This window comes from Acinonyx jubatus, chromosome E2 (assembly GCF_027475565.1).
Source record: "Acinonyx jubatus isolate Ajub_Pintada_27869175 chromosome E2, VMU_Ajub_asm_v1.0, whole genome shotgun sequence".
NCBI lineage: Eukaryota > Metazoa > Chordata > Mammalia > Carnivora > Felidae > Acinonyx > Acinonyx jubatus.
Window position 1 is genome coordinate 3,513,036 of NC_069396.1, and position 23,211 is coordinate 3,536,246.

At 56.7% G+C, this 23,211-nt stretch overlaps 1 protein-coding gene across 3 annotated transcripts in view; it reads left to right on the forward strand.

The window, feature by feature from the left end:
- CE2H16orf74 (chromosome E2 C16orf74 homolog) overlaps positions 1-10,747 on the forward strand; it is a 33,305-nt gene extending 22,558 nt beyond the window's left edge. For 2 of the 3 annotated variants that reach the window (XM_027076349.2, XM_053211204.1), the window contains exons 3-4: positions 8,078-8,221; positions 10,234-10,747. In XM_027076349.2, coding sequence (XP_026932150.1) covers positions 8,078-8,221; positions 10,234-10,292 — 203 coding nt within the window. In that variant the 3' untranslated portion in view covers positions 10,293-10,747. Of the gene's footprint in view, positions 1-5,394; positions 8,222-10,233 lie in introns of those variants that run through there. The other variant, XM_053211203.1, reaches the window with a different exon arrangement.
- Positions 10,748-23,211: the final 12,464 nt, after the last annotated feature.

Consider the following 23,211-nt stretch of genomic DNA (forward strand, 5'->3'; position numbering starts at 1 on the left):
CCACTGGGCCCAGGCTGCCTGGAAAAGGTAAAACCGCCCTCACTGCCCTGGCCTCATCTGTAATCGTGCAAGGCTTTCTGCTTGATTGGAATGAAAAAAAAAAAAAGAAAAAAAAAAATGAAGTGCATCTGGAACCCTGGGAGGCATCGGTCGGCTTGTGTTTTGAAAGACCTGCGCTCAGTCCGACATCCGGTCAGGAGTTAGTGCTGGCCCCAGCGCACCCTGTTCCTGCCCCAGGGCCTTTGTGCATGCTGGGGCTGACCCAAGTGCCCTCACCTTGCCCGCCTTTCTCCTTCCACTCTGCGATCAGCCTCTCCGGGAATCCCTGACTCCCACCGTCTAACGCTATCCGGGGGCTCCTTCCCATCATGGGCTTCTTAATACTGACCCAGGCTCCCGACAGTATTTGATTTGCTTCCTGGCCCCTGGGAAGACAGGGTCCCTGTCAGTTCCCCCATGACCCAGGCCGTGGTCCCTGACTCCTCTGTACCTCAGTGTGTGCATCTGGAAGATGGGCTTCTCGCACTGTCGGCCTCCTTGGGGGGACCAGATGATAACTTCCCCAGGGGGTGGGGGGGAGGGGGTCACACAGCCCCCAGCTGCAGCAGCGTGAGCCCTCCCACCTGCGGCCTGAAACAGCGGAGGGGCCTCTCTACTTTCCCGGCGGACCCTGGAATCTTCCGGGTCTCACTTCTGAACTGGGGCCTGGAGGTGGAGGAAGGCGCCGAGAAGCATGTGCTGGGACCCTTCTGTTCTCTGCTGTGTCCCTGGCCCCCGGAATGAGGCCCAGCACACAGTAGGTATACACTACGTGCTTGCCCACCGAGCACCTCCCTGGGCCCGGCTCTGCGCTGCAGGGGACGGGAGCGTCGGGGGAGAAGGCCCGGGCCAAGCCAGGTGACCTCACGGCCGGCCAGCAGGACGGAGTCAGACTCCGTCTTCCCTCGTTCCCGAGCCGGTGGCCATTCCAATCCAGTTCGGAAGACGCGCCTCCGGGTGTTGAGTTGGAACCAGGAATATTTTGTCAGAGCCGCCCCCACTCCAGCTGTCCCTCGGCGGGGGTGGGCTCAGGGGGCCTGTGAGTTATCAGCCGGGTGGCACCCGCCCCGCAGGTACTTAATTCGGGCTGAACCAATGAGCGAGTGCTAAGGGTAGAATCCCGTGCTCCTGGTGACCCCGTGTGTTTACCGACTCTGGGTTTCTCCCCTGCAAACGCACTTAATGACCGTACCCCCCCGGCTGGAGCGCAGCCCCCACTGTGGGTCCTAGAGCCCTCAGCACCCCCTGGAGGTGGAGGCCATTAGTTACCTCCATTCGCAGGGGAGGAAACCAGGCCCAAACAGGTGGAGTCCCTGCGAGCTGTACCAAAGCCCAGGTGTACGTTCTGGCCCCCACAACGTCGCAAGCCCAACAGTCACGCTGTGCGCTGCGGGGTCTCCAAGCTGGGTGCCGGCCCATGCGCCATTTTCAAAAGAAGCAGCAGAGGGCGCCCGTGAGCCACGATGCCTGCTGCAGGCAGCAGGTGTCCGCTGTGGCCTCCGAGTGGCCTGGGCCCCCTCCCCCGCCCCCGCCCCCTCCCCCCCCCCCCCACCAGAGCTGCAGGGGAAGGGGCCCTGGCCCCTGGGAGCTGGGGCGTCCTGAGCAGGGCACAGGCCTGGCTCGGGGCTTCTGAAGGCTGGGAGGTGGTGGCTGACACCAGAAGGGGCAGGCCTGGAGCCACGCAGCCTGTGCGCATCCTTGGCACCTTCTTTCCTTGCCTGGAGAGCGGCCAGGGTCCTAGTATCCACCCTGAGGGGGGGGTGTGACAAAGCTGCAGTGGCCCCCGACCCGGGGCCCCCCCCAGGCCCCAGCCAGCTGGTCACCCTTGGCCCTTTCCCTGACACTTGGCCGGCACGTGCCCCACACCAGTGTTTCATTCCTATGAGACTGGTATTAACCCTACTTTTATGGCGGGGAACTAGGCCCAGAGTGGTGCCGCTGTGTCCCCACGGTCACCCTAGCCTGGGGACTCCCTGCCCTGGCTGTTGGACTCACCTGGACGCTTTTAAAATTTTTTTTTTTAACGTTTATTTGTTTTTGAGACAGAGACAGAGCATGAACGGGGGAGGGTCAGAGAGAGGGAGACACAGAATCCGAAACAGGCTCCAGGCTCTGAGCTGTCAGCACAGAGCCCGACGCGGGGCTCGAACTCACAGACCTCGAGATCATGACCTGAGCCAAAGTCGGCCGCCTAACCGACTGAGCCACCCAGGTGCCCCTGGACGCTTTTAAGAATCCCGGTGGCCCAAGTACAACAGTGAGATCAGGTTCCCTGGGGGTGGGGCCCTGCATCAAACTTCCCAGATGAGTCCCCGTGGGGCAGCCAAGATGGGAAACCACTTCCCTGGAGCCGGGGAGAGAGCAGAACCAGGTTCCAGGGGAATGTCTGTCCGGCCCTCGAGCACAGCGTCTCCCCATTTCACCCGCTCCCACAGGCCGGGGTTTGGCTGCCTGGCCTGCTCCTTCTCCAGGGCCAAGAACAGGGTGTGCCCCAGAGCAGGGGCCCAGTCAAGGTCAGGTGACCGCCAGTCCCCGCCCCGAGCTTCCTGCACAGGCACCCCGAGATCTTTCAGTATTGCTGGGGTGCTGAGATCTGCTCCCAGTCCCCTGCCTCTTCGGGGCCTGGCCCCCTGGAATCCCAGCCAAACCCACCGCTTTCAGGAAATGGGCTTTTAATGGCCTGAGGCGGGCACATAATTAACGAGTAACAATTCTGACTTTAGCACAAATGAGCTCCTTGTCTGGGGCACGGTTGGCATTTGTTTTTAATCCCCAAAGTAGACTTTATCTCCTGAGAGCTTTTTCCCTCTGCTGGAGGCTGGGCAGCCCCCCGGGGGTGGGGGTGGGGGGTGTCGAGAGGTTCTGGAGTCCCGCCCTCCCTCTTTCTGCCGTCTGCCCTCCTCCCTCTCCCCTCCCTCCTCCCTGCCTCCAGCATCTCTCCAGGGCCCACTGAGTGACCTTATGCTTCTCGATTAAGAAAGTGGGCTTTGTCGCCAAGCTCCCAGAACCCGTTAAAATGCAAATGTGGGGGCCCTGGGAGGAGTGTGGCTCTTCTCCATTAGCATTTTATTTTAGAACTTGGGAATATTCTCCGAGGAAGGAGCCTTGAAGACAGAGCAGGGAGGCTCCCTCCTGTTACAGATAACAATAATCAGAGCCTCCTTTTGTTGCCAGCACCCCATGAGACGCTTTTTATGGATGATTATAGAGAAAGCTAACAGGGATGGGGCACACTGTAGGCCCCCCCGGCTCTCTGGGCAAGCGCTTTACGTGAATTCATTCATTTTCTCCACCCCCACACCCCTCAGAGGTAGGCGCTGTCCCTATAGGACAGCAGCCAGGTTTGGGATTTCCTTCTTGTTTTCGGCATCAACGGCCTCAGGCTTTTGAGGTTCTGTTACTGCCTATTAGGACCTCAGGCGCGTTCCAGATCCAAACTCCCTGACTTCTGGATGGCACAGGGCAGGGACTGGCGAACCACAGCCAAACCCAGCACGCTTCCCGTTTTTGCAAATAAAGTTTTATTGAAACACAGCCGCACTCATTCATTTGCACCCTGTCAGCGGCATCTCTCCTGTGCTGATGGCAAGGTTAAGCAGTTGCAACACAGACTGCATAGCCCCGGAGCGGAGTGAGAAATATATGTACGGTCTGGCCCTGTGCAGAAAGTTTGCCAGCTACATTGTATCGAATTACAAGAAGCACCCGGTCTTGCAGTCAGGCAGATTGGCTTTGGGTTGGGATCCTGGCTGTACCACACGCTAGCTGTTCAACTAAGTGCAGGTTCTTCTTCCCCTCTCTGGGCCTCAGTCTCCACGTCTGTGAAATGGGGCTGGTTAGACTTGGCACCTCGCGGGGGAGCAGTGAAGACCGAAGGAGACAGTCTGGCACACAGCAAGTAACCTGGGAATGTCGGTGATTACCGGTGATTACAGGAGGGCCTCCTCCTGGAGGCTTCCTTTTGTCTGTTTTACATCCCGGCTTGCGCTGCTTTAAGGGAGGCTTGCAAAGCACGGCTTTAGATCAGGTTGGCAGCAGCCTTGGTGGGTGCTCCGCAGGGACTCGTAGTCTGGTGGGGAGATACGGTCTCCACCTGCAGAATAACTGGCCTGGCAGAGCCGGAAGAGGGGGGCACAGCACCACCCCAGGGAGGAAATAGGATCAGGGTTCAGGATGGGGAGGGGCCTGGGGCGTCGCTGCGGCCGTGAGTTTGGTGTGAGTGAAGAAGGAAGCCGCGTGGGGCGGGAAGGCTGCCGCTGGGAGTAGGCCGTGTGCCAGGACAGCCTCGCCCCAGCCCGCGGAGCGGGATCCGACCACCCCACTTTGTCAGCGAAAACAGGAAGTCAGAGGGAACACAGTCCACAGGACACCCTCACTTCTGGCACCAGCTGCAGGTTCAGGGGTTCGATCGTTCCCCGGAAGGACAGAACTCACGGAAAGGTCTTGTACTCGTGGCTATGGTTTATTACAGGGAAGGGACACAGATTCGAGTCGGCCAAGTGAGGCGGTGCATAGGGTGGAGTCCAGGAAAGTTCCAGACGGAGCTCTCCTTGTCTCTGCCCACGGGATCACAGAGGCGTTACCTTCTTGGTACACACGTGCAACACGCACACGCACGCTCACACACACAGAGTGGTGCCGATCGGCGAGGATCTCCTGAGCCTCAGTGTTCAGAGTTTTTAGTGGGTGTTCCGGGTTGAATCGCGGCCCCCCCCCTCAACCCCCCGATTCACTTATGGGAGTCCTAGCCCGAAGTACCCTAGAACATGACCTCATGTGGAAACGGGGTCGTTGCAGACGTAAAGTTAAAAACAGGTCATACTGGATTGGGCGATGATCCAATGTGGATAATTACGGATTATGCTCCAGTATGATTCGTGTCCTTACAAAAAGGGAAATTTGGACACAGACACACAGGGAGAAGCCGTGTGAAGAAGAAGGCGGAAACCGGGGTGATGTGTCTGTGAGTCAAAGAACGCCAGAGGTTGTCCGCAAACCACTGAGAGGAGGCCTGGGACGCGGTCTCCCTCGTGGCCTCTCAAGGAGCCAGCCCTGCTGGCCCCTGGGTCTCGGACCTCTGGTGCCCAGACTGGGGGAGAGTCAAGTTCTGTTGTTGGAGCCCCACGGTCCGTGGTGCTTTGTCACAGCAGAGGACACGAGTACACTGAACCCCATTGCAGAGGCTCAGTTGATTGCCCATGTGGCGGGTCTGTCCCCAGTCCCTCTGGGCGTCACCCAAAGCCCGCGTGGCTGGACTCTCCAATGTGCCCAGGGTCCCCAGACACACAAAGGCTCTCCCACCAGGCCTGGCATCCCAGGGCCTTAGAGATCACCTCCCGGAAGCTGAGAACAGAGGCCCGGAGAGGAGATGTGATTTGCCCAGGGTCGCACCGCCAGTGAGCAGCCGGCCCAGCTCAGAGCCCGTGCCTTCGCCACTGTGCCGGCCACGGGCAGCTCTTCTGAGCACAGAGCCCAGGCCCCGCTGCAGATGGGCCAAGAAGTCGGCCTCATTCCATTGCTTCCGGTCATCTGACGTTCATGCTTTTGCGGATTTGGACAGACTGTCTCTGACAGACCAGGCACGAGCCGCCCATCAGAGGAACACCCCTTAGGTGGCCAGAGGCCGCCCTCAGAAGCCCCTTGTGGTTTTCCCACAACACAGAGGGTCTGGCTGTTCCCACCGTGCACCTGCTGCCCCTTCCTCCTATGGTTGGGGCAGGCTATGTGGACTGTATCCGTTTCCAATCCTGTGCAACACACTGCCCTCAAACTCAGTGGCTTAGGCATTATGTCGCAGCGTCTGTGGCTTGGGAATTCAGGAATGACCTAGTGGGAGCTTCTGGCTCCGGGTCTCTTGTGGGGCGACGTTTAAGCTGGCAGCCAGGGCTGCGGTGTCATCCAAAGGCTTGACTGGCCTGGAGGACCCTTTTTTCCTGGTAGAAAGGAGGCCCCGTTCCTCACCGCACGGGCTCTCCCCCAACCCCAGCCCGCTGGCTGCTCGCTGGTCCTCGCAGCGTGGCGGCCGGCTTCCCCCAGAGCGGGAGGCAAGGAGCAAGTTGGTGTCCTTTGTGACCTCATCTTGGAAGCCCCACCCAGGCCTTCCATCATATTCCGTGTGCTGGAAGCCTTGCTAAGACCCTGCACCCCAAAGGGGAGGTGAATTAGACGCCACCTCTTGGGGACATGCCTCAGAGCCACGCCCTGGCCCCACAGGGGCCGTGGAGGACCACGTTTCCTCAGCTGCTGCCGTGGCCCGGGCCCGAGATGCCTGAGCAAATGTCATCCCAGTTGGAGGCTGTTTGGGGTGAAACCAAAGGGGAGGGGCCCGGAGACCAGGATTTTCACACCCAGTTCGGTGGTGCCTGAGGTCCTTTCGCATTCACAATGTGAAGCAGTCTGCTTGCTCTCTCCCAGGTGCTATGCCGGGCCCAAGGGAATCACAGAGGAGGGAGTCACTGGCTGCCCTCCAGACGCTCACGGTAAAGGGAGACAGAATTAAGAACTAATGTCTCAATACAGTCTGATCAGTGCTGGAAGAAGGTTGAGGAGTGAATCCGTGTAGACGGACAAAGGAGGGAGGGACCGCATTTGCTGGGACATCTTCCCCAAAGAAGAGCCCAGTGTGCTGGGCTCTGAAGGGTGAGTAGGAGCCCATTCCCCTGGTAAAGAAAGAAAGAACATTCCAGGCAGGAATTGGGTCGGGAGCCCAGGGTTTTGGGGAGCTGTGAGCAGTATCGGAAGTGTGGACCGGTGGCGGGGAATGAGGCTGCGGGTCGTTTGCGCCAGATCATGAAGGCTGAAAGCTGGGCTGGGGGGTTGGCTGCAATTCATGATCAATATCTCCCAATATGTATTTCACAATTCACAGTTCTGTGAGATGGCAACAGGCGTTCCTCCAAAAACAGACCCCAAGATTACTTAAATTCAGGAAGCCCAGGGTGAAACGCAATTAAAGAGCTGCTTCCCTACTGCAGGACTTCTCAGAGCCTTTAATTCTCTAACACGCACGAGAATCCCCAAGAGAAAGATAGATTAGGTGGGGTCCAGTCAACATTCAAATATGTGCTATTCTCAAACCCATTTGGTCGTGGAACCCCGGGAGGCCAGTGTTCCAGGGAACACGCTTTGAGAACTGCTTGTAGCTAGTTGTCAAGAGGCCGCGAGGGTTTCGCAGGTATGCGGTATGATCAGGTTCGCGGTTTCTGGCAGAGAGGCTAGTTAGGGGCTTGAGGAGGGAGAGAGAAGGACAGCAAAGCCACCGAGGGATGATGGCATCTGTGGGCTTGTGATGGGTTAGGCTGGCTGGGACGTTGAGGGAGAGGAGAGAGTCAGGGTCCCCTAACTCGGACGGGAAGGACGGAGCAAGGGTGTGGCATGGGTGATGTGGGTACTTAGTAGCAGCCACAGAGCAAGGAATCCACCAACAGTAGAAGAAATGGACAGATTCCTCCCGGGAAAGCCCAGCTCAGCTGAACTGACATAGGAAGAAACAGAAAACCTGACTAGCCCTGTGTCTATTGAAGACCCCAAATTCCTAATCATAAAATCTTTGCACAGAGAAGATTCCAGACCCGGACGGTTCCCCTGGGGAATCCAGTCAGATGCGTGAGGGAGAACTTGGGCATCTCCCAGACGCCCTTCCAGAAGGGGATGTGGGGGAGGAGTGGCCACGTGAGGGGTTCCTTCCGCACAGCAGACGGGCTGGTTCTGGTTCATGCTGCGCTCCGTGTCCCACTTTAGAGCCGTGTTCCGGGGGCCTCTGGGTATCAGACGTTGCTCCGGGCACCCGAGCCACGTTAGTGAACGAAGCAGGCGAAACTCAGTGCCCTCCCTGGACGACGCAAGCTTGGAGGGGCCGTTGAACTGCCCTGTGCCTCAGCGTCCCCCTGCGCGGAGCGAGGCCAGCACTCCCCTCCTTGCTGAGAGGCGGCGGTGAGGGAGGGAGGCAGGCAGCCCGCAGCCGGGGGCTCCCGGCGGCCACTGATGCTTGTCTCCCTGTCGTGTGTGTACGTGTGCGTCCCACGGCCTGCCCTCTCAGGCTTTAAAATGTGTGGCAGCAGCAGCAGCAGCAGCCATGACGAGGCCCCCGTCCTGAGCGACAAGCACCTGGACGTGCCCAACATCATCATCACCCCCCCGACCCCCACGGGCATGATGCTGCCGCGGGACTCCGGGCAGACAGGTGAGGCCGCCCTACCACCACTGCCGAGCGTGTCTGGGGGGCCTGGCTGGGGACCGCTCCCGGGCCCGCCCTCCCCCCCCCGCCCCTCGTGTGCCGTGGGTCTGAGCTCACGTCCCCACCTGCCCGGGGTTTGTTAAAAATGTATGCTTGAAACTGCGTCCATTCCACCGTGGGCCCCTCGCGTGTACCAGCCTCAGCAAGATGTGGCATATTAAGTAATTAGCTAGACAGCCCCTGCCGGCAGCCGGGGCGAGTGATGGATGGGGCTGGGGGAGCCCAGCAAGGTAATGGATGGCTGTGCCTTCCCCCGCCAGCTGGGGACGGGTGCTCTGTCTTGCTGGCCACAGCCGATCAGTGGACAGGACAGACCGTGTCTGGGCCGAGCCCGTCTCCGGGCCTTCTAGATGCAGCTCGCTGCGGGGGGGGGGGGGGGGGGGGGGAGGGTCAAGGAGAGAGACTTGTTCCCAGAGAGAGACGCAGACCGGTGTCCCCGCCTGCCCCTCTGTGGACACTGTTGGAGCCGGTGGGACAACTTGTTCATTTGTTCATCGAAGAGATTTACCGAGCCACGCCCGCCCTAAGTGCTGAGGCTGCTGTCATGAATGACAGTAATAAAAAATAATGATGACGTTAGCAGTAAGCACACTTTCTTGTGGAGCGCTCAGGGTAACTCTGGGTTAGGTCCCGGTCTCGTCCCCGTTTAACAGATGGGGAAACTGAGGTCCAGAGAGGGTGAGACATTGGCCATATAGCTGGTAAGTGGCAGGGTTGGGATTCAGACCCAGCGGTGTAGTCCGGAGCTCGCTCTGTGGGCCCCAGGCCAGGCGCCCTCCCAGTCAGCGGCTAGCATCATTCAGCCAACCAGCCATCACGACATCAGTCCCGCCTGATGGCTCCTGCGGGGGACACAGACACAAGGCTGACGTGGGGCTGGCGAAGTCTGGCATGGGGGCTTGGATAGACTTTTCCAGAAGGGCTAAGCTTGGATCTCAGCTTGCCCACCAGGGTTAGAGGATCCGGAGGAAGCCACTGGACCCCCTCTGGGTCGAGCCCTGTGCAGGGACTGCGGCTGGGCCATTCTCAGTAATGACTCACACTGGGTCACATTCCTGTGTCCCCTTCCCAAGTGCCAGGCACCGGGCTGAATGCTTCTCATAATGTCTCCTTCTCCTTCCAACCCTGAGGCTCATGAGTAACACCCTTATCTCTAGTTTACAGATGGGGAAACTGAGGTCCAGAGAGGGGCAGTGACTCACCCAGGGGCACACAGCAAGGTGGGAGAAGACCCAGGCTCCTGCTCCAGTGTCCAGAGAGCTCCGTGCGGGCCGACGTTAGGCATTCTTCCCTGCCAGCCTTGGTGTCCTCATCTGTAAAATGGGTTCGCAACCACCTTCCTGGCCCCCAGAGCCAATGTGGGTGTGGGGAGACTTAGGGTTACTTTATGAGGTCAGAGGCCCTGAGCTCGCAGGAGAGTCCCCTTTAAGCTTAAGCAGCTCTGGGGACAGATCAGTGCAGAGACTGCCAGGGGGGCACCCTCCTGTCCTATCTGCTCAGACCCCGTGTCTCCGCGTTTCCCCTTGTAGAGAACGGAGGCAGGGGATCAAGGGCACAGACCTCGGGGTCGGAAAACCCTGAATTCAGACCCCTGCTCTGTGGCCTGTCACCTTGTGACCGTCAGCAAGAGGCTCTACGTCCCCAAGCCTCAGTTTCCCCATCTGTAAAATGGTGCCTCAGAGGTTGGGGGGGATTCGTGACAAGGTCGGGGTCTGATTTCACGCCCTGCACAGTGGCCGTGTTGTTGATATTCCCTTCCCAGTGACACTTAGGGCTGGAGGAGACCACCAGACCTGGGTAACACTTCCTCCGGGGCTGCTGGCTGAGTGTCACCGGGGCCCCCCGTCGGCATCCTGACCGCCACTGCCACTGTGCAGGGGGAGCCCAGAGATACTGGGCCTGGAGCTCTGCGTGCGGTGGGTGGCTGTCCAGACGCTGATTCCTTCTCTTTCTCCTAGTCTGGCTGGACGAGGCAGGGCCGTGCCCAGAGGACGGAGACATAGACCCCGAAGCCTGAGGAAGGGGCACGGGTCGGAGAGCGTCCTCCCCGGCTCCTGCTCCAGCCGGCCCCGGCTCCACAAGTCCCTGGGGGCGAGGCTGCCTGGGACAGATGCGCTGCGTCCCCTGGACGGGAAAACAAAGGCTCCTGGTGCCCGGCAGGTCGCAGGACGAGCAAGGAAGGAGCCCTGCTTGCGTCCGGAACCGTGTTTCCCAGGCCCCACTGAGCGGACCGGACCTCTACTGCCCATGCATTCGTGCTGCCCCCGGAGCCGTGGCGATGGCCGTCAGGACGCGCTCACCCTCCCCGCGCCCCGGGCCACGCAGACGGGCACGCGGGAGGTCCACACACACTCAAGAACTCCTTGCAGAGGAGTGACTGTTTTGTACACGTGGTTTTACAGCTACCGAAACAGCCCAAAAAGTGGCTTATGATTTCTTTTTTGCATTATAAATAAAGGCCATCTGTAACGATCGGCGAGCCCGGCTGCTTGGGCTGGAGAGGAGACCAAGCACACGCGGGTGCAGAGGTTCCGGGGATCCCTCCACGCGGAGGGGCGGGGCGGGGCGGGCCGCAGGGGCCTCAGGATGGCCTCGGGCCCTCCACCTGCTCACTGCCCCGAAGTCACGTGCCCAGCTCCGTCCTTGCCAGCTGTGGGATCCTGGTAATAATGCACGTCTAGGATGGGAGGCAGTGGTTTCGGGTTTCGTTTTTCTCAAGGACGTAAAGTTGTTAGTGTCCCCGTCCTGCCCCGTTCTGGTGGTGACACCTGTGTTTGGCTTCTGCCCGACACCGCGTGGCTTCTGTTGGTTCAGGTTTGCCTGCTGTGCTCGCCGGGCTCCTGAAGGCGCCGCGTCTGAGCCGAGGCTTTGTGAGAAAAGAGTGTATTTGCAAGGTGATCCGGGAGCACACAGGGAGGGAGGGGGGTGGGAGGTACCATGCGGGGGACTCCGAGACCACTCAGGGGTTCGGTGATTCACCAGAGGGACTCGCAGAACTCAGAAACGCCACCACGGGCGTGTTTATGGTTTCTTACAGTGAAAGAATGCAGATTACCATCCGCAAAGGGCAGAGCCGACGAGGGTGGGGCCCAGAAGAGAGCACAGGAAGGTCTCGTGGACAGCTTTTGATTCTCCCAGCAACCACGATGACGCACGCTCGGGTCCCGCCAGCCCCCGGAGCACCCTGAGCCTCGGTGTCTGTGGTTTACACCGGGGGAGGGGGTTGGCCACGTAGACTTGGCTGGCCGCCCACGTGGTGACCTCAGTCTCCAGCCCCTCTGGAGGTCAGGCCGGTAGGGAGTGACTCAGGCTTACCGTAAATCATACTGTTAGACTGCTCCTCGCGGCCCAAGGCTCCAGGTAAACAAAGACACTCTTATCGGCAGGACATTCCAAGAGCCTAGAGGTCACCTCCCAGGAGCCCAGGGCAAAGGCCAGACCTCTCCGGGAGGTTCCTTCTGTACTGCATGAGGAGGGAGGCAGGGAAGGGAAGGAGCCGGCAAGGGGGTCCTGGAGCCGGTCACCCCTGGGGTCTCTGGGGAGGTGGTGTTGGGCCCCGTTCAGCACCGTCCCCGCCGGAGGGGTGAGGAAGGGGGTCTGTGTCCTCCTCCTTCCATTTGGCCCTGGCCGGGCCCTCCAGAACCACCCGGCACTTCTGGCCCGGCCCCTGGCAGAGGCAAGGCTTGCATAGGACCCCGGGTGCGCTGGAAGGCTGAGTGCCCCCGGTGGGTAGGGTGGGCCCACAGTCAAGGCCTGCTCAGTGGCTGTGCAGCCTGCACAGGCCAACGGTGCTGCGCTCAGGAGGGCCCGCGCTTGCTTTAAGGCCCTGCGGCCTTGCAATTCTTTTTTGGTTGCCTTAGTGTTTGTTTATTGCTGAGAGAGAGGGTGGGGGGAACAGAGGATCCCAAGCAGGCTCAGTGCTGTCAGAGCAGAGCCCGACGTGGGGCTCAGACTCATGAACGTTGAGATCATGACCTGAGCCGGAGTCGGACGGACGGTCAACCAACTGAGCCACCCAGGCGTTGACCTGGATGCTGAACGAGGGCCCGCACGTCCACTTTGCCTTGGGTCCCAGGGGTGGCCTTCCCTGGCCCTGCTTCCCGCCCACGTGGCCCTCTGTGCACTGAGATGCAGCTCGGGCCATCGGAGCCTCTTCTGTGGACCCCACCCGGCCCCCCACTCCGATGGAAGGAACAAGGTCAAAGGCACATTGCAGGAAGAGCATAGGGATGGGAGATGGGGGCCGTTTTGGGAAAGCATAATCTGTCACCGCGTTCATGCACTGCCTGTCCCTGGGTCCCAGCCCCGTGCAGTCTGGTGCTCCTCTACGACGGGCCTTGCTGGCTGGGAGTCTTTTCTGGCCCCAACTCCACAGCACCCTGTCTGTCCCACCCGTCTCCTATGAGAGAGACGCCCTTTCCCTGTGTCATAATCACTGACGTGCAAGTTCTCAGGTGATCGGGCACCCCCGTCCACCAGCTGGGGCTGATCGTACCCACAGCCAACCCTCCAGCGCCCTGACACATGACCCTTAGAAAATAAAATTCCATAGGGCGCCTGGGTGGCTCAGTGGGTGAAGCATCCAACTCTTGATTTTGGCCCTGGTCATGATCTCACGGTTCATGAGATGGAGCCTCGCATCAGGCTCTTCACGGACAGTGCAGAGTCTGCTTGGGATTCTCGCTCTCTGTCTCTCTGTGCCCCTCCCCTGCTTGTGCTCGAGCTCCCTCTCTCTCCCTCTCTCTCTCAAAAATAAATAAATAAACATTTTTAAAAAATAAAGAAAATTCCAGAAGGTAGTGACACAGTCTCATACACCAGCCTGTTCCCAGAGCTCACAACAGGCACTCAAGTTTTTTTATTTTTTAATGTTTTTTATTTATTTATTTTGAGAGAGAGAGAAAGAGTGGGGGAGGGCCAGAGAGAGGGAGACAGAGAATCCCGAGCAGCCTCTGCGACACCGCAGAGCCTGACGTGGGGCTCAATCCTGTCAAATATGAGTCTGTGACTTGAGCCAAAATCAAGAGTTGGCTGTTTAACCGACTGAGCCACCCAGGCGCCCCAAGTGCTTACTATTTAGCACTCATACAGCTAGCTGTGTGCCAGGCACACCTCGGAGCACTTTGAACTTCTAAGATACTCTTGGAGGGAGCGCTTAGAGATAGCGTATGAGTCAGCGTTCTTTTTGCTGTGATACTGCTGTGTAACAAACAACCCCTGCTATAGGACGAATGTGTACCCACCCCCCAAATTCATATGTTGAGACCTAATCCCCACTGTGATGGTATAAGGGGGGGGGCCCTCTGGGAGGGGACAAGGTCATGAGAGTGGAGCCCCCAGGAATGGACTGACACTCTTACGAGAGAGACCCTCAGAGAGATCCCACCGTGGGAGGACACGGCCAGCTCTGAACCAGGAAGCAGGCCCTCACCAGACACCGAATGTGCTGGTGCCTTGATCTTGGACTTCCCGACCTCCAGAGCCGCGAGAGATCCGTTTCCATTGTCGGTAAGTCATCAATCTATGGTCTTCTGTTCCAGCAACACAAACAGATGGGCACACACATGCTGCCCAAACTCAGCGGCTTGGAACAGCAAGCCTCCGTGTCTCACTCCCTGGTCTCTGGGTGGCCGTGAGGAGCTGAGCTTTGTCAGGCCGCAGCTGGGTTCAAATCAGCTTTGTGTGTCTCCTGCTGTGGCCAGCCACCGCTCCAGTATGTTCTCGTGGAGGGCGTCAGGAGCACGCAGCACAAGCCAGGCCACGCAAGGGTATTCTCAGCTCCTGCTCCTGACTCGGGGGGCCCCCCAGTCCATGACTCTGGGCACCAGGGGGATGCTGGGCCTCAGGGCTGGGGCTGGGCACGAGCCCTGAAGACCGGCTCAGTCTACAGGCCGGCAGGGAGCCCCCACGTCTCCCTGAGCACAGCTTAGAGGCCTCCAGCCCACTCAGCAACCTGCTGCGGCTAATCATGGCTTCATCCCAGGCTTTTAGTGCCCATGGCAACAGGAAGTGGGCTGTGAGCTGGAGCCCCGGCAGGAGGGGCTGGTCAGAGGCTGTGCGGTCCCAGGATGCTGGATGTGGCTTGCTCGCAGGGCAGGGTGAGTTCCCTTGCTCTCATGGGGCCCAAGGTGTCCACACCAGTCCTGGGCTTTTGGCCTCTTGTAGCTGGAGGCTTGATCGGTGCTAAAGCCAGCATCCTCGGGTGGCTGCCCACTGAGTAAGGGGACGGGGACCTTTCCTGGTGACATCTGCACCCAAAGCTGCAGTCAACCCCATGACACTACTCACTGCCCAGCACCTGCCTCTGTCTTCAAGGAGGCTTTCTCTTCCCACAAGGGAGGGGCGAGGTGGAGGGGGCCTGTTCAGGGCAAGCTCTCGCCCAGGGAGGGCATGAAAATGGGGGGCCGGGCACCCCACTGCAGCCCTCATAGGAGCCATGAGAAAGAATGGGGGGAGTGGGTACCAGCAAGGACGCTTTTGCTGTGTGATCTTAGAAAGTCATTTGACCTCTCTGAACCTTTTTTTTTTTTTTTAACCCAGAAAGAGGATAATATGGGGAGTATCTTGAGGATTAGGTAAAATAATCTGTGTAAAACCCCTGTACAGTGCCTGGCACGGAATGAACAGTCAATGTTAGTAGTATGATCAGGCAGGTCACCAACAGCTCTGGGCCTCAGTTTCCTCATGCGGGGAATGGAGACAGTGCCACGGGCACCTGAGGATTGTGGGACATTGAAGGTATGAACATGGGGTGCACGGCAAGCATCTGACCCATTCTTTTTGTTTTTTAATATTTATTTTAAGAGAGTGCAAGCAGGGGAGGGGCAGAGAGAGGGCGACAGGATCCGAAGCAGGCTCTGCACTGAGGGCACAGAGCCCGACCCCGGGGCTCGATCTCACAAACCGCGAGATCATGGGCTGAGCCAAAGTCGGATGCTCAACCGACTGAGTCACCCAGACGCCCCTTCTTTTTTTTTTTTTTTTAAGTTTATTTATTTTGAGAGCGAGAGAGCGCACATGCACACACACACACACACACACACACACACACACACACACACGAGCGGGGGAAGGGCAGAGAAAGAGGCAGAGAGAATCCCAAGCAGGCCCTGTGCTGTTAGGGTGGAGCCCAATGTGGGGCTCCAACTCAGCCACCCCGGTGTCCCCACCTGCCCGATTCTTTCCAAGGCTTTCTCTGGAGCAGAGGCAGGTGAGCTGGGGGCTCTCAAGGTCAGCTGCCAGGGCCGGGGAGTTCACACATCTGGGAGCACCCCTCTTTCCCTACGGATGGGAGTTAGCACACTATCACCCCCCCGCCTTCCGTGCCCTTGTCCCCTTGGTGGTGTCGGTGAGGCATCCCTGAGGAACGTTCTGGTCTACCCTAGTGTTTCTTGAACTTGAGTGTGCTGTCTTGAGTAGGGATCCTTGAGTAGGGATCTCCTTCCAATGCGGATTATGTTTTGGGAAGTCCGGGATGGATTCTGCAGCTGTGATCGTGTATTCCTGCTTCCCAGCCTGAGTCCCTGTCCGTCCCTGGGCGACCTTCAGCAAGTGACTTCACCTCTTGGAGCCTCAGTGTCCTTGACCTTCAAGCAGGGATAGTAGGTAGGTTTGGGGGGGGGGAGGGAGTTTAAACGTACGAACACACAGAACCTAGAATAAAAACGTGTGGCCCAGGATCCAAAAAGTCCTCCAGGAGGTGCCCAATAATGCTGATGTTTGCAAAGCTGTGTTTGAGAAGAGCCACCAGGCCCACCTGTGTGGTCACAACCTTGTGCAGTTGTTCAGTTCTGTGTGGACCTGGCCCTTCGTTGTGTAGCCGTGGGGCCTAGGGGTGCCCGAGCACTGGACTCCAGCGGTCCCCAACAGACCAAGTCTGGCCGCCGGTCGCTGACAAAATCCAGAGGCAGAGACAGGAAAGGGATTTATTCCTCTGAGGCCGACACTGGGAAGACAGCAGACCAGCGGCTCAAAGACTCTCCAAAGTGCCGAAAATACTTCCAGAAAACACTTCCAGTTTATCTCAGGAAAGTGTGGGGCAAAGGTGGGTGGGTGCGTGCAGGTAGGAAGTGAAGCCAAACGCACCACTGTCTGGGGTCAGTCACGAGAGGTCTGGCGGGCTGTCAGGGCTGATGGGCTTATCACTTGAGGGGACAGCTTCTGTTCCCATCACAGGATGCTCTGCCCTCAGGGTCTTCTGCCTGAGCGGAGAGAGTTGCTGGAAAGAACCCAAAGCAGCAAGCTTGAGGCCAGGGGCACCTGGCTGGCTCAGCTGGTGGGGCGTGCGGCTCTCGATCTCAGGGTTGTGAGTTCGAGCCCCACGTTCAGCGTAGAGATAACTTAAGAAATAAAATCTTTTTAGGGCACTGGGTGGCTCAGTCGGTTGAGTGTCCGACTTGGGCTCAGGTCGTGATCTCACAGTTGGTGGATCTCACAGTTTGTGAGTTCGAGCCCTGCATTGGGCTCTTTGCTGACGGCTCAGAGCCTGGAGCCTGCTTCGGATTCTGTGTCCCCCCCTCTCTCTGCCCCTCCCCTGCTCATGCTCTGTCTCTCTCTATCTCTCAATAATAAATAAAAGTTAAAAAAAAAAAAAAGAGTCAGACACTCAGGGGCACCTGGGTGGCTCATTCAGTTAAGTGACCAACTCTTGATTTTGACTCAGGTCATGATCTCATGGTTCTTGGGATTGAGCCCCGTGTCGGGCTCTGTAATGACTGAGAGAAGCTTGCCTGGGATTCTCTCTCCCTCCCTCTCTCTCTCCCCCTCTCTCAAAAATTTAAAAAAAAAAAAAAAAGCCAGAGGCTCAGCCTACTGAGCCACACAGGCGCCCCCAGAATAAAATCTTCAGAAAACAAAACAAAAAACAGTTTGAGGTCAGAACGGAGGCAGCCGAAGTCCTCTTTCAATTAAAGGCGGGGGGTGGGGGGGGTGCTTATATTTAGGTGGGGAGTGGGTGTCTCTCTGGAGCTGGTCTAGAATGATGACTTAGTTGAGCCCAAAGCATGGCTCCCCGATTCTCACTTCCTGATTCTCTTCTTCCTTAAATACATCCTGGGGGAAATGGGTACTAATGTCTGTAGTTTATTTTTCATTTATTTGTGATGCCAGAGTGGAGCATGCCGATTAAAACCAACAATAAAAACGCTTTGTAAATGGCTCCCCCCCAAGTGTGTGGAGCAGGGTGGCGGTGAAATGGCAAATGGAGAGGAAACAGAGGGGCATGGAGGGCTCTGGCCGCCGAGAGAGCCTGTCACCCCTAACCCGGGCGTGTCCCTGAGAAGTTCCCAGCTTCCAGGAGGGGAGGGAACGTCCCGGCCCCTGACTAGGGACTCACGCTGCATGCCTCCGGGAGGGGAGGCTGGGAGGGGAGAAAAGCGTGAAAACAGATGGAAATGTAATTTTTTAATGACAGCAGCAGATGGCAGAAAGACAAGAGTGTATTCGCACCATGTCGGAGCCATTTGAGAGCGCCCGGCTCAGCCGTGATGTGCTTCAGCGGCTGGCAGGATGGCTCCCCCCGCCAAACCCTGGAGGCCTGCCTGGAGGGGGAAGGTCGCGGGCCCTCCGGGGAAGGGCGGCTGCCTGGAGCCACAGGTGGATGGAACCGCCTTGGCCACCTGTGCTGCAGGGCTTTTCTGGATCGGCAGGTACTCTCTGAGCTCTGTTTTTAGACGGTCCCTACTCTTGGCACCCCTCACCCCCACCCCACCCCCCGGCTGCCCTAGGCCAGGCCATTGCCACGGCTCACCTGGACTTCTGCTCCAGCCTCCCACGCCCGCTGCGTCCACAGCAGCTCGGTCCTAAGACGTGAGTCTGTTCTTGTCACGCCCCAACCTACATCCCTCCGAAGGCCCTTCGTGGAGCTCAGGATCCTGTCCTCAGCTCACCCAGCACGCCCTGGAGAGCCGGCCTCTGCTGCACACTCAGCAGGGAGACTGGTGCCTCGAGGGCCGTCCTGAGGAAGGCCACTCCCGCCTAGAGTAGGAGCCTTCACCTCTGAGCATCACTTGTGTCATCCTCCCCCAAGCCCCGCGGTGGCTCCGGGAGGTGGCGACGTTCAGAGTGGGCCACAGCTGGAGCCGGTCAGCTGAACCTGTCGGTCAGAGTCACTGCTGGCCACAAGGTCATGTTATCACCCTCACCCTGGAGCCCCTGGAGGGGAGACAGCCCCCCACGTGGGAGCCATGGCTCTCAGGCTCCTGGGGCTCAGCTGGGTGGCCCGTCCCCATTAGGGAAGCCATCCTGCCCTATCATCAGGCCCCTGCTCTGAGCTATCTAATGACTTGTTTCAGCCGAGACCAGGGAATGAAGGTGTTTTCCAGTCTGCATTTCCCTTTTGCAGCCGTGACTATAATTCCAGCCCCCTCCTGGTGACACCAGCTGTGAGTCACAGCTTCCCCCGGGCTCCTCCCAGAGGCCACAGGAACGAGCCTGGAGTCCGTTTATCAGCTCAGGGGCCTTTAGCCTTGGCCGGGCCATGCCCCAGAGGTGGTGACTCCTTCAGTCCAGGTGTGGCCTGGGCATAGGGCAGGTGATTCCCCTGTACAAGCAGGTGGTGCCTCCCCGACCTCCTCCACTCTGCAGGGCAATTCGTCACCGTGCCGGGCCGCTCCCCTCCCTAGAAGAAAATCGCCCTCACGTGGCCGGGATTCAGACTTTAAGGTAAATTAATCAAGGATTGAATGAACACGCTTTGCACAGATGGGCCACAGGTGCTTCCCAAACACGCTCAGCCCAAGAATCACCTGCGGGGATGCGTCGGCGGGTCGCGTGCCCAACGTCAGATGCAAGCCTGCCTGACCCTTCAGAGGACCCCGGGCCCGAGTCTGTGGTTCATACTGCAAATGTTCAGGTTCCACATGGGGCTAAGTGGCTGCCTTACTGGAGGGGGCAGCTCCAGGACACTTGTGTCATTGTAGGAAAGGTCTGCTGCCTTAAGGTCCCAAGTCCAAGGTGCTGACTCATTTTCCGAGTGCCGTTCTGCTGGGCTGAATTCTAATGTAACCGAAGGTATTGTAGCCCTGACTATCCTGAAGGAGGCAACAGGTTCAATTCCAGGGGTGTTTAGATGCCTGGGGGAGCCCCTAAAGGAGAGATTTCTCTTTTTTAAGTAGTCCCTCTACCTAGCCTGGGGGCTTGAATTCATGACCCCCCCGAAACCCAGAGTCACATGCTCCACCAACTGAGCCAGCCAGCTGCCCCAAGATGTTTTTAAATAAGCTTTTCTTTCTTTCCTTTTTTCTTTTTTTTTCTAGAATAGCTTTAGATTTACAGAAAGGTTGCAAAAATACTATGGAGGATTCCCATAGAGTGCCCGCCTAGTTCCCCCTGCCCTACTCTGATCCATTTCTCAAAATTAATGAACCAATTTTGATACACTATTTTTTTTTTTTTTTAGGTGCAAGGTTTATTTCCAGTTAGTTAATGTGCAGTGTTTATGAGTTTCAGGTGTCCAATCCAGTGATTCAACACTTTCACACAACCCGATGCTGATCGGGACAGGTGCCCTCCTGAATCCCCATCGCCTATTTCTCCCATCTCCCACCCACCTCCCCTCTGGTCACCATCAGTGTGTTCTCTGTCCTTAAGAGCCTGTTTCTCGGGGAGACTGGGTGGCTCAGTCGGTTAAGCGGCCAACTTCAGCTCAGGTCACGATCTCATGGTTTGTGAGTTCGAGCCCTGCATTGGGCTCTGTGCTGATGGCTCGGAGCCTGAGCCTGCTTCAGATTCTGCGTCTCCCTCTCTCTGCCCCTCCCCTGCTCACACACTGTCTCTCTAGCTCTCTCAAAAATAAATATAAAAAAAAAAAGAGCCTGTTTCTTGGTTTGCCTCTCTTTTTCTCCTTTCTTCATTTGTTTTATTTCTTAAATTCTACGTATGAGTGAAATCATATGCTATTTGTCTTTCTCTGACCTATTTCACTTATTATACTCTCTAGCTCCATCCATGTCATTGTAAATGGCAAGACTGCATCCTTTTTATGGCGGAGTAATATTCCATTGTATATATACACCATATCTTCTTTATCCATTTATCGGTTGGTGGACACTTGGGCTGCTTCCATAGTTTGGCTATTATAGATAATGCTATAATAAACACAGGGATGCATGTATCTTTTTGATTAGTGTTTTTGCGTTCTTTAGATATATACCCAGTAGTAGAATTTACTGGATCGTAGGGTAGTTCTATTTTTCATTTTTGAGGACCTTCCACACTGTTTTCCAGAGCGGCTGCACCAGTTTGCATTCCCACCAGCAGTGGAAGACGTTCCCCTCTTTCCACATCCTCACCAGCACTTGTTTCCTGATATACTGTGATTAACATTAACTAAAGTCCACTCCTACTCACATTTGCTCAGGTTTTCCCTAATGTCCTTTTTCTGTTCCAGGACCCCAAGTGACATTGAGTGATGTCTCCTTAGCCTTCTCCACTCTGTGACAGTTTTTTAGACTCTGTTTTTGATGAATTTGATAGTTTTGGTTTTTTTTTTTTTTTTACTGTTTATTTATTTTTGAGAGAGAGAGACCGAGGGTGAGCGGGGAAGAGGCAGAGAGAGGGAGACACAGAATCCGAAGCAGGCTCCAGGAGCCGAGCTGTCAGCACAGAGCCCGACGTGGGGCTCGAACCCACGAACCGTGAGATCATGACCTGAGCCGGGTCAGACATTTAACCGACTGAGCCACCCAGGTGCCCCTCCTGTATCCACCTTCTCGAGGGCAGAGTCTCTATAGACATCGTTTGGAATTCTTCTGCACAGTAGGGTTGTCACTTTGTCCCCATTTATTTCATCTCCAGCTCTTAATTCATTACCACACAGGTCACCCCCACCTTCGAGGGGAGGCGTTGTTTTACAAGAGCCAGTAGTGGTGTGAGAGTTCTGACCACCCAGTCTAAAGCAACAGGCTACCTGCGCCACATCCCTCCGGTCTGTCCCTATGCCTTTCCTTCCCCCTCATCTGTATCCTGTCTCCCCCACTTTCAAAGACCAGCCGTGAGGACAGGCATTTGGAAGTCCTCTCTGGACCTCAAGAGTGGCTCAGAGCTGAACCATATTGGAGCAAATCCCTCCAATTTCCAATTTTCCCAGTTACAAAAACCTCCAGGGAGACAGTAAGGTGTATGGTCACTGAATCAGAAAGTCTACATCTGGAGCTTAGGGAAGGCATTTTATTTTTATTTTAATTATTATTTTATTATTATTTTGAGAGAGCACGAAAGGGTGAGCAGGTGAGAGGCAGAGGAAGAGGGAGAGAGAGAATCTTAATTAAGCAGGACGATCATGAGATCCTGACCTGAGCCAAAACTCAAGAGTCCAACGCTCAACCGACTCAGCCACCCAGGCGTCCCTGTAACTGGCTCTTTTCACGTGGCATAATGAATTCAAGGTTCATCCCCGTTGTAGACAAATCAGTTCCTCATTCCTGTCTGTGGCTCAATAATATTCCACAGTATGTACAGGCTATGTTTCGTTCCTCTGTCCCTCGGTTGAAGGACATTTGAGTGGTTTCCACCTCTCAAGTGTTGCGAGTCATGCTTCTGGGTATGGAAACACATTTAACCGCCCCCCTCCCCCGGCCAGGTGACCCCGACGTATGCTCCTGTTTGAGACTCGAAGATGTCATCATTTTTGCAGTGTGTAATGCTCGCCATCTCATCTTGTTTTCTCAACAGCCCAGTGGGGTAAGGGCAGCCCTGCCCCTGTTCTACAGACGAGGACAAGGAGACTCTGGTGATGTGGCCCCCGGGCTCTGCTAGCTTTTCCACTCGTCCCGTCGTGCGTGGTCTCTCTGAACCTCAGCTTTCCCACCAGCTCTTTTCCTTTGCTCTTTTCCAGGCTGTGAAAATCAGGGAGGGAAGCCTCGCCAACTGCGGAGCACAAATATTTGCCAGTCAAGAAAACATTCCCCTATCAGTCAAAACCCAGACAAGCTGGCATACACCCTCTGCAGATGCCTGAGGGAGCTTCTATTTCAGGAGGGACCAGGTGGCTTGCAGCTCCCCCCGCTCCCCAAACATCCCAGGGTTCTTCTCATTCACTGAGGTTCAAAGCAGTCACTTGCCTTCCGTCGCACAGCATCCAGAGGGACCTTTTATTTATTCCCCCCCTTTTATTTGCTTCAAAAAGTCTCCACGCTCAATGAGGGGCTCTAACTCAGGACCCCATGATCAAGAATAGCTCCCTCTGAGGTGCCTGGCTGGCTCAGTTGGTAGAACATCTGACTCTCGATCTCAAGGTCATGAGTTCAAGACTCACGCTGGGTGTAGAGATTACTTAAAAAAAAAAAAAAAAAAGAGGCAGGGGCCTGAGCCCCCCACCCCCCCAAAAAGAAAAAAAAAACAGTCACCTGCTCCACAGACTGAGATAGCCAGGCTTTGAAAGTGTTTGTCTTAATAAATGGCATACAATGAAGGAGATTTTCCAAAGCAGATAAACAGCAGACATAGCTTTCTAGGCCATGTGGGTGGGCAGAACTTAATTATGGCCTTACTTCATCTCTCTGGCAACCCTACAGGAGGCAGGTGCATGGCGCAAGTTTCAGGGGGGCTAGGGAGGAAAACATGGGGCTACCTGGGGTGGGGCAGCTTTCCTGTCGCATTCACAGCACTGGAATCCGCCTGTCTCCAGGGCCTAGAGATCATGGGTTCAGATTCAGCCCACCGCCTGTCCCTTCTAGCCTGCAGCCAGCAGCTTCACCTCCCAGCAAGCTTTCCTGGCCCTGGTTAACATTCAGTTTCTACAAGCGTCCACGTTGACACCTTCTAGGGGATTCTGACACAGAAGAGTGTGAGAAGCACTACCGGATATTACAAAAGCTCGCCGCGTGGAGGGACTGTGCAGCAGCCTTCAGGAAACTCGCCTGGGGTCCTTGCCCACGTACGAACTCTGAGCCTCTTCCCGAACTTTCTGAGCTGGAACATGCGGGTGGGGTGGAGGA